The 16,538-nt window shown below is 35.8% G+C and overlaps 1 protein-coding gene across 2 annotated transcripts in view; it reads right to left on the bottom strand.

Moving 5' to 3' along the window:
* The window catches only part of DMXL2 (Dmx like 2), a 641,271-nt gene that overhangs the window by 79,490 nt on the left and 545,243 nt on the right, over positions 1-16,538 (bottom strand). For both annotated transcript variants that reach the window (XM_053717470.1, XM_053717469.1), the window contains one exon: positions 2,678-2,879. In XM_053717470.1, the coding sequence (XP_053573445.1) occupies positions 2,678-2,879 (202 nt within the window). The remainder of the gene's footprint in view (positions 1-2,677; positions 2,880-16,538) is intronic.

Below are 16,538 nucleotides of genomic sequence, written 5' to 3'. Positions count from 1 at the left end.
GTATCACTAATGTTGATAAATACAATGTTCCTATACATATAAATAGAACAATATGGCAGTTATAAATATATTAATGCTGTTACAAATCATTATCTCCTGTATTACTTTAAATCCTTAAATTACTTAATCTTTGCAGAGTGTTTGAGGGGATATAAGAAAGTGATAACATATATTATATCGCTAATGTTGGTGAAAATGATATTCCTATACATGTAACTCAAACAATATGACAATTATAATCTTTAATATAAAATAAAGAAAGAATTATATACATACAAATTACTGTAGGCGATCTAAATGGAGAGAGAAACTTACTGATTATTCACAGGGTGTCTATAGCAGACTTCATGTAAATAACATATCTCTATATGTTATGAAATTATTATTAAGCTACAACTATGGGGATAAATGTCCAGAGATTTCCCTAAACTTAAGAATAAGTGAATGGCAAATATATAATAAAAATAAAAATAAAATAGTAAAAAAATATTAAAAAAATTAATATTAAATTTTTTTATTAAAAAATAGTAAAAAAATATATTATTCAAAAATAAAAAAACAATAAAGAGCGATTCTAATGTGGATCTCTATAAATTAATGGAGATATAAAGTATAATGCTAAATCACAAATGTGGTATGTAAGGACTATATGAGCGACAAAGATTCAAAACTTTTGTTGTGGATGGATAAAGAGGGTTAAGTGGTCGACTAAAAAAGTGCCAGAAAGAATATGGAAGTTTATAGTGATACTATTCAGGTCAAAAATAAAAATATATAAATTAATAAAAATTATAAATTTATAAACAATTTATAAAAAAATGGATATTTCTAGTTCTGAGTTTAGTCCTTGGGGTTGTAATGTTTGTAAGGTGTATATAGTTTCTGATTCAATTTTGAGTAATTCTACTTCTAAGCTGCCCCCTCTCCAGTTTCTGGTTACTTTTTTGATTCCCCAAAATCTAAAATCTGCCAAGTTATTGTTATGCTTTTCTTTGAAGTGTTGATATAAATATGTATCTTTTTTTCCTTTTTCGATTGTCCATAGGTGCTCACGGATCCTTTCTCTAAGGGTTCTAGTTGTCTCCCCAATGTATTGTTTATTACATGTGCACTGGACCATATATATTATCCCTTTATCTTGGCATCTGATGGTACTATCGATTTTATATACTTTTCCTGTTTGTGTGGACTTATATTCCTTTGTTTTACAACTGTACTGACATGACTTGCAGTTTATACATGGAAAAAAAACATTTATATTTTCTCCTGATAGGCTAGTTTGTATTGTCTTGTTTGATTCATTTTTAAACTCACTCGGAGCTAGAATTGTTTTTAGATTTCTGGCCTTTCTATAGATGATATTCGGGTATGGAGAAACTTTATTACCAATAATTGGGTCATTCTGTACTAGATGCCAGTGTTTATTCATTATTTTTCTCAGAGTTTTGTAGTCTTCATTGTAGTTAGTGATAAGTGATACATTGATGCTGTTACTATCTGGAGCGGATGTGTTTGATTTATCTTTATACTTCAGGAATTATTTCCTATCAACAGATTCAATATCCTTTTTAGCTTTAGTTATTAAATCTTTGTTATAACCTTTCTCTAGGAACTTTCTTTCCAGAAAATCAGCTTGTTCCAAATAGTCTGTATTTTTTGAACAATTTCTACGCAAACGGATGCATTGTCCCTTTGGTACGTTCTCTTTCCATCTTTTTAGATGGCAGCTCTCTGAGTGTATTAGGTTATTAGCATCTACTTGCTTAAAATGAGTTTTCGTGTTCAATGAGTTCTCTACTATTTCAATTTCTAGATAGAGGAATACTATTTTTTCTTTACTTATAACATTAGTAAATTTTAAGCCTAGGGTATTGCAATTCATATCTGCTAAAAACTGGTCTAAATGTACAATATCACCTTTCCAAATCTTTATAATATCATCTATATATCTTTTATATAGCACGAGGTTTGCGCCAAGCTCATGAGTCTGGATGAAATTTTGTTCCCAGTTGCCCATAAATAAATTAGCATAACTTGGCGCAAACCTCGTGCCCATTGCTGTACCTGTTAACTGTAAATAAAATTTCCCATTGAAGGAGAAGTAGTTCTGATTAAGAATGAAAGTTATACCATCTAATATAAATTTTGCCTGTTCTTTTTTTAATGTTTTGTCATTATGTAAATAAGATTCATAATAGTAAATAAGATTCATAATAAGTTTTAAATAGTGTAGGCGATGCGGGAGGGCCTTGGTTTAGGGGTTAATAGGTAGTTTATGGGTGTTAGTGAAAACTAATAAACTTTAGTTATTAGTTTTGTGAAACATTTTTGTTACACAAATCCATAACTACTGCTTTCAGATAGCGGAATGGATCAGTTTTTTGAGTGTGGGATTGACGTTGGGTTACAGGCTAAAATGCTTGCAGTATAGCTATACCGACAGGACTCGTAATGGCTGCGTTACTGTTTTTACACTGAAATTACCATTTTCAGCATTTAAACCGTAATGCAAAACTCGTAATCTAGGTGTGAGTTAATTGCTGCTCTTAACTAGGCATGAATAAACTTTTGAATTTGATGTCCCTTCTAAACTAAACTGTGAAACTTGATTCAATGTAGTTAATATTGCTTCAAAACTGTTTCCTAAACAGCTACCAACATTTGACATTTCTCTTACTTGAAGGGTGTGTTTTCAGGATCCAACATTGCCTTGTGACGTAGAGCAGCAGGCCCTGCTCCTACAGCTACTTCACTAGGATACGTGCTAACATAGTTCGGTGGTGGGCCTTCAAATTGATCCAATCGTTTTTGAAGCATTTGCTCCCAATTTTCAAGATTTTTGACAACAGCAATACCCAATGGAGAAGTAACAGGAAGATCTAATTAAAAAATTAAAGTGTTATTGGATGTTTTCTACAAAACATCAATTGTCTGGTCATCTTCCTTAAATTATTGTATACAAACACCTACTATTTCATAAGCTGCATTACAATGAATAGATAACATACTACATGTGAACATGTGGAGAGCATATTAGTTTGTGCAAACATTAAAAGAAACATATAACATAATTTATGTAAGAACTTACCTGATAAATTCATTTCTTTCATATTAGCAAGAGTCCATGAGCTAGTGACGTATGGGATATACATTCCTACCAGGAGGGGCAAAGTTTCCCAAACCTCAAAATGCCTATAAATACACCCCTCACCACACCCACAATTCAGTTTAACGAATAGCCAAGAAGTGGGGTGATAAAAAAGTGCGAAAGCATATAAAATAAGGAATTGGAATAATTGTGCTTTATACAAAATCATAACCACCACAAAAAAAGGGCGGGCCTCATGGACTCTTGCTAATATGAAAGAAATGAATTTATCAGGTAAGTTCTTACATAAATTATGTTTTCTTTCATGTAATTAGCAAGAGTCCATGAGCTAGTGACGTATGGGATAATGACTACCCAAGATGTGGATCTTTCCACACAAGAGTCACTAGAGAGGGAGGGATAAAATAAAGACAGCCAATTCCTGCTGAAAATAATCCACACCCAAAATAAAGTTTAACGAAAAACATAAGCAGAAGATTCAAACTGAAACCGCTGCCTGAAGTACTTTTCTACCAAAAACTGCTTCAGAAGAAGAAAATACATCAAAATGGTAGAATTTAGTAAAAGTATGCAAAGAGGACCAAGTTGCTGCTTTGCAGATCTGGTCAACCGAAGCTTCATTCCTAAACGCCCAGGAAGTAGATACTGACCTAGTAGAATGAGCTGTAATTCTCTGAGGCGGAATTTTACCCGACTCAACATAGGCAAGATGAATTAAAGATTTCAACCAAGATGCCAAAGAAATGGCAGAAGCTTTCTGGCCTTTCCTAGAACCGGAAAAGATAACAAATAGACTAGAAGTCTTACGGAAAGATTTCGTAGCTTCAACATAATATTTCAAAGCTCTAACAACATCCAAAGAATGCAACGATTTCTCCTTAGAATTCTTAGGATTAGGACATAATGAAGGAACCACAATTTCTCTACTAATGTTGTTGGAATTCACAACTTTAGGTAAAAATTCAAAAGAAGTTCGCAACACCGCCTTATCCTGATGAAAAATCAGAAAAGGAGACTCACAAGAAAGAGCAGATAATTCAGAAACTCTTCTAGCAGAAGAGATGGCCAAAAGGAACAAAACTTTCCAAGAAAGTAATTTAATGTCCAATGAATGCATAGGTTCAAACGGAGGAGCTTGAAGAGCTCCCAGAACCAAATTCAAACTCCAAGGAGGAGAAATTGACTTAATGACAGGTTTTATACGAACCAAAGCTTGTACAAAACAATGAATATCAGGAAGAATAGCAATCTTTCTGTGAAAAAGAACAGAAAGAGCAGAGATTTGTCCTTTCAAAGAACTTGCGGACAAACCCTTATCTAAACCATCCTGAAGAAACTGTAAAATTCTCGGTATTCTAAAAGAATGCCAAGAAAAATGATGAGAAAGACACCAAAAAATATAAGTCTTCCAGACTCTATAATATATCTCTCGAGATACAGATTTACGAGCCTGTAACATAGTATTAATCACGGAGTCAGAGAAACCTCTTTGACCAAGAATCAAGCGTTCAATCTCCATACCTTTAAATTTAAGGATTTCAGATCCTGATGGAAAAAAGGACCTTGTGATAGAAGGTCTGGTCTTAACGGAAGAGTCCACGGTTGGCAAGAGGCCATCCGGACAAGATCCGCATACCAAAACCTGTGAGGCCATGCTGGAGCTACCAGCAGAACAAACGAGCATTCCTTCAGAATCTTGGAGATCACTCTTGGAAGAAGAACTAGAGGCGGAAAGATATAGGCAGGATGAAATTACAGTCCAGGTCGGAAGCACAAAAGAAGCCCCCTGAATTAAACGATGGTGATCTGTCCACCATGTTAGAGAGTGCCGAACAATCGGTTTTAAAGATATTGTTTGAGATATCTTCGTGTAATCCTTGCACCATTGCTTCAGCATACAGAGCTGAAGAGGTCGCATGTGAAAACGAGCAAAGGGGATCGCGTCCGATGCAGCAGTCATAAGACCTAGAATTTCCATGCATAAGGCTACCGAAGGGAATGATTGTGACTGAAGGTTTCGACAAGCTGCAATCAATTTTAGACGTCTCTTGTCTGTTAAAGACAGAGTCATGGACACTGAATCCATCTGGAAACCCAGAAAGGTTACCCTTGTCTGAGGAATCAAAGAACTTTTTGGTAAATTGATCCTCCAACCATGATCTTGAAGAAACAACACAAGTCGATTCATATGAGATTCTGCTAAATGTAAAGACTGAGCAAGTACCAAGATATCGTCCAAATAAGGAAATACCACAATACCCTGTTCTCTGATTACAGACAGAAGGGCACCGAGAACCTTTGTAAAAATTCTTGGAGCTGTAGCTAGGCCAAACGGCAGAGCCACAAACTGGTAATGCTTGTCCAGAAAAGAGAATCTCAGGAACTGAAAATGATCTGGATGAATCGGAATATGCAGATATGCATCCTGTAAATCTATTGTGGACATATAATTCCCTTGCAGAACAAAAGGCAAGATAGTCCTTATAGTTACCATTTTGAACGTTGGTATCCTTACATAACGATTCAATATTTTTAGATCCAGAACTGGTCTGAAGGAATTCTCCTTCTTTGGTACAATGAAGAGATTTGAATAAAACCCCATCCCCTGTTCCTGAACTGGAACTGGCATAATTACTCCAGTCAACTCTAGATCTGAAACACATTTCAGAAATGCTTGAGCTTTTACTGGATTTACTGGGACACGGGAAAGAAAAAATCTCTTTGCAGGAGGTCTTATCTTGAAACCAATTCTGTACCCTTCTGAAACAATGTTCTGAATCCAAAGATTGTGAACAGAATTGATCCAAATTTCCTTGAAAAAACGTAACCTGCCCCCTACCAGCTGAGCTGGAATGAGGGCCGCACCTTCATGTGGACTTAGAAGCAGGCTTTGCCTTTCTAGCTGGCTTGGATTTATTCCAGACTGGAGATGGTTTCCAAACTGAAACTGCTCCTGAGGATGAAGGATCAGGCTTTTGTTCTTTGTTGAAACGAAAGGAACGAAAACGATTATTAGCTCTACTTTTACCTTTAGATTTTTTATCCTGTGGTAAAAAAGTTCCTTTCCCACCAGTAACAGTTGAAATGATGGAATCCAACTGAGAACCAAATAATTTGTTACCCTGGAAAGAAATAGAAAGTAAAGTTGATTTAGAAGCCATATCAGCATTCCAAGTTTTAAGCCATAAAGCTCTTCTAGCTAAAATAGCTAGAGACATAAACCTGACATCAACTCTGATAATATCAAAAATGGCATCACAGATAAAATTATTAGCATGCTGAAGAAGAATAATAATGTCATGAGAATCACGATGTGTTACTTGTTGCGCTAAAGTTTCCAACCAAAAAGTTGAAGCTGCAGCAACATCAGCCAAAGATATAGCAGGTCTAAGAAGATTACCTGAACACAGATAAGCTTTTCTTAGAAAGGACTCAATTTTCCTATCTAGAGGATCCTTAAACGAAGTACCATCTGACGTAGGAATAGTAGTACGTTTAGCAAGGGTAGAAATAGCCCCATCAACTTTAGGGATTTTGTCCCAAAATTCTAATCTGTCAGACGGCACAGGATATAAATGCTTAAAACGTTTAGAAGGAGTAAATGAATTACCCAATTTATCCCATTCTTTGGAAATTACTGCAGAAATAGCATTAGGAACAGGAAAAACTTCTGGAATAACCACAGGAGCTTTAAATACCTTATCTAAACGTTTAGAATTAGTATCAAGAGGACTAGAATCCTCTATTTCTAAAGCAATTAGAACTTCTTTAAGTAAAGAACGAATAAATTCCATTTTAAATAAATATGAAGATTTATCAGCATCAACCTCAGAGACAGAATCCTCTGAACCAGAGGAGTCATCAGAATCAGAATGATGATGTTCATTTAAAAATTCATCTGTAGGGAGAGAAGTTTTAAAAGATTTTTTACGTTTACTAGAAGGAGAAATAACAGACATAGCCTTCTTTATGGATTCAGAAACAAAATCTCTTATATTATCAGGAACATTCTGCACCTTAGATGTTGAGGGAACTGCAACAGGCAATGGTACTTTACTAAAGGAAATATTATCTGCTTTAACAAGTTTGTCATGACAATCAATACAAACAACAGCTGGAGAAATAGCTACCAAAAGTTTACAGCAGATACACTTAGCTTTGGTAGATTCAGCACTTGACAGCGATTTTCCTGTAGTATCTTCTGGCTCAGATGCAACGTGAGACATCTTGCAATATGTAAGAGAAAAAACAACATATAAAGCAAAATTGATCAAATTCCTTAAATGACAGTTTCAGGAATGGGAAAGAATGCCAAAGAACAAGCTTCTAGCAACCAGAAGCAATAAAAAATGAGACTTAAATAATGTGGAGACAAAAGCGACGCCCATATTTTTTCGCGCCAAATAAGACGCCCACATTATTTGGCGCCTAAATGCTTTTTGGCGCCAAAAATGACGCCACATCCGGAACGCCGACATTTTTGGCGCGAAATAACGTCAAAGAATGACGCAACTTCCGGCGACACGTATGACGCCGGAAACGGAAATAGAATTTTTGCGCCAAAAAAGTCCGCGCCAAGAATGACGCAATAAAATGAAGCATTTTCAGCCCCCGCGAGCCTAACAGCCCACAGGGAAAAAGTCAAATTTTAAGGTAAGAAAAAATGGTCAAATCAAAATGCATTATCCCAAATATGAAACTGACTGTCTGAAAATAAGGAAAGTTGAACATTCTGAGTCAAGGCAAATAAATGTTTGAATACATATATTTAGAACTTTATAAACAAAGTGCCCAACCATAGCTTGGAGTGTCACAGAAAATAAGACTTACTTACCCCAGGACACTCATCTACATATAGCAGATAGCCAAACCAGTACTGAAACGAGAATCAGCAGAGGTAATGGTATATATAAGAGTATATCGTCGATCTGAAAAGGGAGGTAAGAGATGAATCTCTACGACCGATAACAGAGAACCTATGAAATAGACCCCTTAGAAGGAGATCACTGCATTCAAATAGGCAATACTCTCCTCACATCCCTCTGACATTCACTGCACGCTGAGAGGAAAACCGGGCTCCAACTTGCTGCGGAGCGCATATCAACGTAGAATCTAGCACAAACTTACTTCACCACCTCCATCGGAGGCAAAGTTTGTAAAACTGAATTGTGGGTGTGGTGAGGGGTGTATTTATAGGCATTTTGAGGTTTGGGAAACTTTGCCCCTCCTGGTAGGAATGTATATCCCATACGTCACTAGCTCATGGACTCTTGCTAATTACATGAAAGAAATATATATATATATATATATATATATATATATATAGGTAAAGGAGGGCACTCACAGGACTTTCTGTAAATCAAACAACAGTGCAATTTTATTTCCAAATGCGTTTATCATTAGAGTGAATGTCGACGTTTCGACCCCATTATGGGCCTTCTCTTCAAGACAAATATATGTGCAATGCAGTGAGCATCACTCACAACGGCCTACAAGCTGGACTCCTAGCAGAGCAGCGGCAGCAGTATATATATATATATATATACACACACACACACACACATCTATCTCTCTTTATATTATATTATTTAAATATTGCCACATTTATCTAACAGAACACAAGATTTTTAATAATTGAAGGAAATCACTCAATTGTGAAAAGGTCAATTTATTATTCAGTGAATATAGCACTTAAACATACACAGAATATATATATATATATATATATATATATATATATATATATATATATTGAGAAAGGGGTTTTCTAATAGCGCTTACAATGGTAATTCCTCATGTGCATGTAGAGAAGTAAATACAAAAAAAAGTACATATATCCCGGTGAGTGAAACCGAATTTAGGCAGTAACGACAAATGCACTTGATTAACTCACCTGTGGGATCACAGGGACCAGTGATCAACGATGTAGAAATACTAGGATATTTTCATCCAGATGCTAACTTCCTCCCAGGTGGGATATAACACCCAGACAGTCTGATTGGGACTGAAAAGGTTTTGTAGGACCCCCCTTCTTTTTCCACTCCGTATATGTGGACAGAGGGTAGGTGGAAGGGGTAGTTCGTATTAATATGAGCTGATGTATGTGTATGTATTGGGTATTTGGTATTAAAAAATATTTAATTTATTTCAAATTGATTAAAAATTTAAAAAGATTAAAAAATGATATGAAATATTGGGTATGATAAAAAAGATATCAATTATAAAAATGAATTGTATATTAAACTATATTAAATATGAAACTAATTGGGATTGCAAAAATGTTTTTTTTTTTATTATTTAATGGTTCCTATGTAAAGAAACCAAAGATGTTAAAAAACTATACTATTGAGAATTCATAGTTAATAAAAAATCCTCTAATTCGTAGTTAATAAAAATCCTAGAGTTTAAAAACGAGTGTTGCGTATGGAGCCCTGCGGCGTTAATCGGATATTCGGAAGTAACGTCACAAACGAGTGTCACGTGCCTTACGCGTTTCGTGAGCGTATCAGCTCACTTCTTCAGAGCCTCTGAAGAAGTGAGCTGATACGCTCACGAAACACGTAAGGCACGTGACACTCGTTTTGTGACGTTACTTTAGGATATCCGATTCACGCCGCAGGGCTCCATACACCGAGTGGTGAGTACAGCAGCCTGCAGCTCTGTATATATTTTTGGCAAATACCTTTTTTCTAGCACATATTCTAAATAGGTGTTCATATTATTAACACCATTCACATCATATTGTACAACGCTCATATGTATAATCACAACCAATCCTATTAAGTGTTTTATCAGCCCTAGTTTTTTTAAACACTTGTTTTTAAACTCTAAAATTTTTATTAACTACGAATTCTCAATAGTATAATTTTTTAACAACTTAGGTATCTTTACATAGGAACCATTAAATAATAATAATAAAAAAATTTGCAATCCCCAATTAGTTTCATATTTAATATAGTTTCATATACAATTAATTTTTATAATTGATCTCTTTTTTTTTTATCATACCAGATATTTCATATCTTTTTTAAATCTTTTTCAATTTTTAATCAATTTGAAATAAATAAAATATTTTTTAATACTAAATACCCAATACATACACATACATCAGCTCATATTAATACGAACTACCCCTTCTACCTACCCTCTGTCCACATATACGGAGTGGAAAAAGAAGGGGGGTCCTACAAAACCCTTTTAGTCCCAATCAGACTGTCTGGGTGTTATACCCCACCTGGGAGGAAGTTAACATCTGGATGAAAATATCCTAGTATTTCTACATTATTTATCACTGGTCCCTGTGTTCCCACAGGTGAGTTAATCAAGTGCATTTGTCGTTACTGCCTAAATCCGGTTTCACTCACCGGGATATATGTACTTTTCTTTTGTAATTACTTCTCTACATGCACATGAGGAATTACCATTGTAAGCACTATTAGAAAACCCCTTTCTACTACCAACAAAACCCATTTTCTCACTAAGGAGGAAGTGAGATACCACTAACAGCAGCCATCAATTGATTCTCTCATAGTGACTTTATTTTTCCAAGTTTCCTCCGATACTCAGACGCAACTTCCAAAACAAACAAACCTACAATATATATATATATATATATATATATATATATATATATACACAGTATATATATATATATATATATATATATGAAAACAAACATATCTCTCTCATATATATATATATATATATATATATATATATATATATATAATATTCATAGTCACATATTTCCGTTTACTTCTTTCAAAACTCTTAAAACTAATTTAAAACTCCAATGATGAGAAATTGGTTTAAAGGTACAATAGATTTGCATAAACAAAAAAGGCATGATAACAAGAGAATGCAGTAGCAGTTAGTCCCCGATATTCAAAACCTCGCCACTCAGGTGAGATATTCTAAAATGATCCTCCAGCACTGTGAGATCCCTAGTGAAATATTCAAAAGGCAGATTTTGCTTTGCTTCTCCATGGGGCATTCTCTGCATTTCTATATGTGAAGGAGTAACAAGCCCAGTGCAATATAGCACTGCATGACATGCCAGTTCTGCTGCATTTACACTTTGTACTTTCTATTTTATGCATTTACACTTTGTGCTTTCTATTTTATATTAGTTTACACTTCAGATTAAATTGTATTACATTTAAACTTTGCACTTTCTATTTTGTATTTTAATTTGTATACAGCAGGATATTTAGGATTGTGATTTTTCAAATTCTGATTTTGTCTTTATAGTTTATGTGTAACTTTAACAAATTAGACTCATACTTTGTATATTTATGTGTATCTTTTATAAATTAGATTACACTTTGCATGTCTTATTTAAATAAAAAATGAAAAACTGTCAGCTTCATTCAAATCATTAGTTAATTACAAAACGAAAAAATTAGTACTTATGAGTAGCACTCTTGCCTCAAAACTGAATCAGTTGAAAAGATGGCTATACGTAAAATATAATCATCCATACTGATAAAGATCAACAAAGAAGAGAGTAGATTTCAATTTCACAAAAAAATTTATTATGTGTCAATATTAGATAAACAGAAAAAAAAACATTTATAAAGAATCAAGTATAATACACAATTACAAACAAAGTTCATTCAAATCATTACTTTCATTGGGCCAGATAATCAAACATTCTCTAGTTTGAAGAGAGAATATAGTGCTGACTTCACAGGGGCAGAACTCAATGAATTTCCTAAGAAAAGGGGAGGAATCTGGAAATCCCAAAGAGATGAGAAATGCCTTCCATAGGAAGCAATAAAGCTCTCTGGGATACAAAATTTCACATGGGAGAGAGAAGGTAACTGGAAAACCCCTGAAGCTGAAATAACATAATTTATGTAAGAACTTACCTGATAAATTCATTTCTTTCATATTAGCAAGAGTCCATGAGCTAGTGATGTATGGGATATACATTCCTACCAGGAGGGGCAAAGTTTCCCAAACCTCAAATGCCTACAAATACACCCCTCACCACACCCACAAATCAGTTTAACGAATAGCCAAGAAGTGGGGTGATAAGAAAAAAGTGCGAAAGCATAAAAAATAAGGAATTGGAATAATTGTGCTTTATACAAAAAATCATAACCACCATAAAAAGGGTGGGCCTCATGGACTCTTGCTAATATGAAAGAAATGAATTTATCAGGTAAGTTCTTACATAAATTATGTTTTCTTTCATGTAATTAGCAAGAGTCCATGAGCTAGTGACGTATGGGATAATGACTACCCAAGATGTGGATCTTCCACGCAAGAGTCACTAGAGAGGGAGGGATAAAATAAAGACAGCCAATTCCGCTGAAAATAATCCACACCCAAAACAAAGTTTAAATCTTATAATGAAAAAAACTGAAATTATAAGCAGAAGAATCAAACTGAAACAGCTGCCTGAAGAATTTTTCTACCAAAAACTGCTTCAGAAGAAGAAAACACATCAAAATGGTAGAATTTAGTAAAAATATGCAAAGAAGATCAAGTTGCTGCTTTGCAAATCTGATCAACCGAAGCTTCATTCCTAAACGCCCAGGAAGTAGAAACTGACCTAGTAGAATGAGCTGTAATCCTTTGAGGCAGAGTTTACACAACTCGACATAAGCATGATGAATTAAAGATTTCAACCAAGATGCCAAAGAAATGGCAGAGGCCTTCTGACCTTTCCTAGAACTGGAAAAGATAACAAAAAGACTAGAAGTCTTTCGGAAAATCTTAGTAGCTTCAACATAATATTTCAAAGCTCTAACTACATCCAAAGAATGCAGTGAACTCTCCTTAGAATTCTTAGGATTAGGACAAAATGAAGGAACTACAATTTCTCTACTAATGTTGTTAGAATTCACAACCTTAGGTAAAAATTTAAAAGAAGTTCGCAACACCACCTTATCCTGATGAAAAATCAGAAAAGGAGACTCACAAGAAAGAGCAGATAATTCAGAAACTCTTCTAGAAGAGATGGCCAAAAGAAACAAAACTTTCCAAGAAAGTAATTTAATGTCCAGAGAATGCATAGGTTCAAACGGAGGAGCTTGAAGAGCCCCCATAACCAAATTCAAACTCCAAGGAGGAGAAATAACAAGTTTTATACGAACCAAAGCTTGTACAAAACAATAAAAATCAGGAAAAGTAGCAATCTTTCTGTGAAAAAGAACAGAAAGAGCAAAGATTTGTCCTTTTAAGGAACTTGCAGACAAAACTTATCCAAACCATCCTGAAGAAACTGTAAAATTCTAGGAATTCTAAAAGAATGCCAAGAAAAATGATGAGAAAAACACCAAAAAATGCAAGTCTTCCAGACTCGATAATATATCATCCTAGATACAGATTTATGAGCCTGCAACATAGTATTAATTACGGAGTCAGAGAAAACCTCTATGACTGAGAATCAAGCGTTCAATCTCCATACTTTCAATTTAAGGATTTGAGATCCTGATGGAAAAAAAGGACATTGTGATAGAAGGTCTGGTCTTAACGGAAGAGTCCATGGATGGCAAGGAGCCATTCGGACAAGATCCGCATACCAAAACCTGTGAGGCCATGCTGGAGCCACCAGCAGAATAAACGAACGCTCCTTTAGAATTTTGGAAATCACTCTTGAAAGAAGAACTAGAGGCGGAAAGATATAGCAGGATGATATTTCCAAGGAAGTGACAATGCATCCACTGCTTCCGCCTGAGGATCCCTGGATCTGGACAGATACCTGGGAAGCTTCTTGTTTAGATGAGAAGCCATCAGAACTATTTCTGGAAGTCCCCATATTTGAACAATCTGAAGAAATACCTCTGGGTGAAGAGACCATTCGCCCGGATGTAGCATTTGGCGACTGAGATAATCCGCTTCCCAATTGTCTATACCTGGGATATGAACCGCAGATATTAGACAGGGGCTGGATTTCGCCCATACAAGTATTCAAGATACTTCCTTTATAGCCAGAGGACTGTGAGTCCCTCTTGATGATTGACATATGCCACATTTGTGACATTGTCCGACTGTAAACAAATGAACGACTCTCTCTTTAGAAGAGGCCATGACTGAAGAGCTCTGAAAATTGCACAGAGTTCCAAAATGTTGATTGGAAATCTCACCTCCTGAGATTCCCAAACCCCTTGTGCTGTCAGAAACCCCCATACAGCTCCCCAACCTGTCAGACTTGCATCTGTTGAGATCACAGTCCAGGTTGGAAGAACAAAAGAAGCCCCCTGAACTAAACGATGGTGGTCTGTACCACGTCAGAGGATGTCGAACAATCGGTTTTAAAGATATTAAATGAGATATCTTTGTATAATCCTTGCACCACTGGTTCAGCATACAGAGCTGAAGAGGTCGCATGTGAAAATGAGCAAAGGGGAACACGTCCAATGCAGCAGTCATAAGAACCTAGAATTTCCATGCATAAGGCTACCGAAGGGAATGATTGAGACTGAAGGTTTCGATAAGCTGAAACCAAATTCAGACATCTCTTGTCCGACAGAGACAGAGTCATGGACACTGAATCTATCTGTAAACCTAAAAAAGGTTACTCTTGTCTGAGGAATCAACAAACTGATTGGTTAATTGATCCTCCAACCATGTTCTTGAAGAAACAACACTCATAAAAAGCTGGAAAGGATCTTTCCATTGAAAATGAGCAAAGGGAATTGAATCCAATGCTGTTAAAACTTCTATGCATATATAGCAACTGAAGGAAAAAATAGAGACTAAAGGTACAGACAGACGGAACCCAATACAAATTGTCCCTTGTCCGATAGAGACAAAGACAGTGACATAAACCATCTGGAAACCTAAAAAAGGTGACCCTTACGTGAGGAATCAAGAACTTTTGAAAAAAAGATCCTCTAACTATGTCCTGAAGAGCAAGTGAATCATATGAGAGTCCGCATCCTCAGGAAATAATCTGAATGAAAACAGAAAAATGAAAAATATGCATTTATTGTATCTAATGAAAACAAATAATGCTATCAGTGACCATAAAAAGGCAGAATAGTTTGAATAAAACTCCAAAACCCATTTCCTAAAAAAGGAACTGGAAGAAAACCCCCAGAAGATTCCAGGTCTGAGTAGCGCTTGAACCCCATGGGTGCCCAGCCATGCTACAACAGTATCCAAAATATATAGGACAGAAACACACTTAAAGAAAGTGTTAGCCTTACTGGAATAAAATCAAAGAAATTTGGACAAAATAGAACCAAATAAATTTCAAAGAAGTCTTAACCTGCCCCTTACCAGCCAAGCTGGAATACGGCACGTACATCGCAATATTAGGGAGCTGATTTCGAACCCCAATTATAAACATGTTACTTGGGAAAGAACTCAGGAATTCGTTCCTTAATAAGAACAACCAAACTAGTATAAGCTTAAAGTTTTAGTCTTAGAACTCAATCTTGATGCCCATAGTAACAGTTAAGAATTGAATCCAATTATTAAACAAATAATTGATTATCTTAGAACAAAAGAAATATGGATTTTCTTTTTTTTTTTTTTTTAAAAACACAAAATTCTTCTAGCTAAAATAGCTAAAGACATAGATTAACCCTCATTTGTGAATATATTCAATAAAATGAAGACACAAATGAAATCATTAGCATGATAGTCCAGTTTAAAGGACCAGTCAAAACAGAGGACTTGCAAAATGCAAAACAACAAGACAAATGCAACAGCACCTAGTCTAGTAAATGTTGTCCCTTTAACAATGCTAAAATAAATCATAATCAGGGGCGCGATCCGATATAGATCGCAGTTTGCGGCGCAAGCGAGGGAACCCACGTCGCCCGCAGTTTCAGCTCGCAACTCGAGCCATCCAATATGCGGCGCCGTCACTTGCTAAAGTGGCGCAAGTCTCACAAACCAGCGATGTCCAGAAACCTGCGTAAGTACAGATTTTTGGAGTCGCCAGTGACTTGCGCCACGTTAGAAACTGCCGGCGCCTATAAAACCTGACTAAAGTCTAAATCACCCGCACTGTCTAACACGCCTCCTAAACATAGCCCGACACGTCTAACACGCCTCCCTAACATAGCCCGACACGTCTAACCCTCTATCCGCTATCCCCCCTCACTATCCTAACAATAAAAAAGCTATTAACCCCTAAACCGCCGCTCCCGTACCCCGCCGCAACCTAATAAAGTTATTAACCCCTAAACCGTCGCTCCCGTACCCCGCCGCCAGCTATATTATATCTATAACCCCCTAAAGTGAGCCCCTAACACCGCCGCCATCTATATTAAAATTATTAACCCCTAATGTAAGCCCCTTACACCGCCGCCATCTCTATTAAAATGATTAACCCCTAATTTAATCTACCTACCCCGCCGCCAGCTATATCATCTATATTAACCCTAAGTATATTATAGTTAATATAGGTATTACATTATATATATTAACTATATTAACCCTAATTATATTAGGGTTAATATAGTTA

Source organism: Bombina bombina, chromosome 6, assembly GCF_027579735.1.
Source record: "Bombina bombina isolate aBomBom1 chromosome 6, aBomBom1.pri, whole genome shotgun sequence".
In the NCBI taxonomy this organism is placed as follows: domain Eukaryota; kingdom Metazoa; phylum Chordata; class Amphibia; order Anura; family Bombinatoridae; genus Bombina; species Bombina bombina.
Note: the sequence above shows the minus strand (reverse complement) of the source record. Positions and strands in the feature narration are given on the sequence as shown.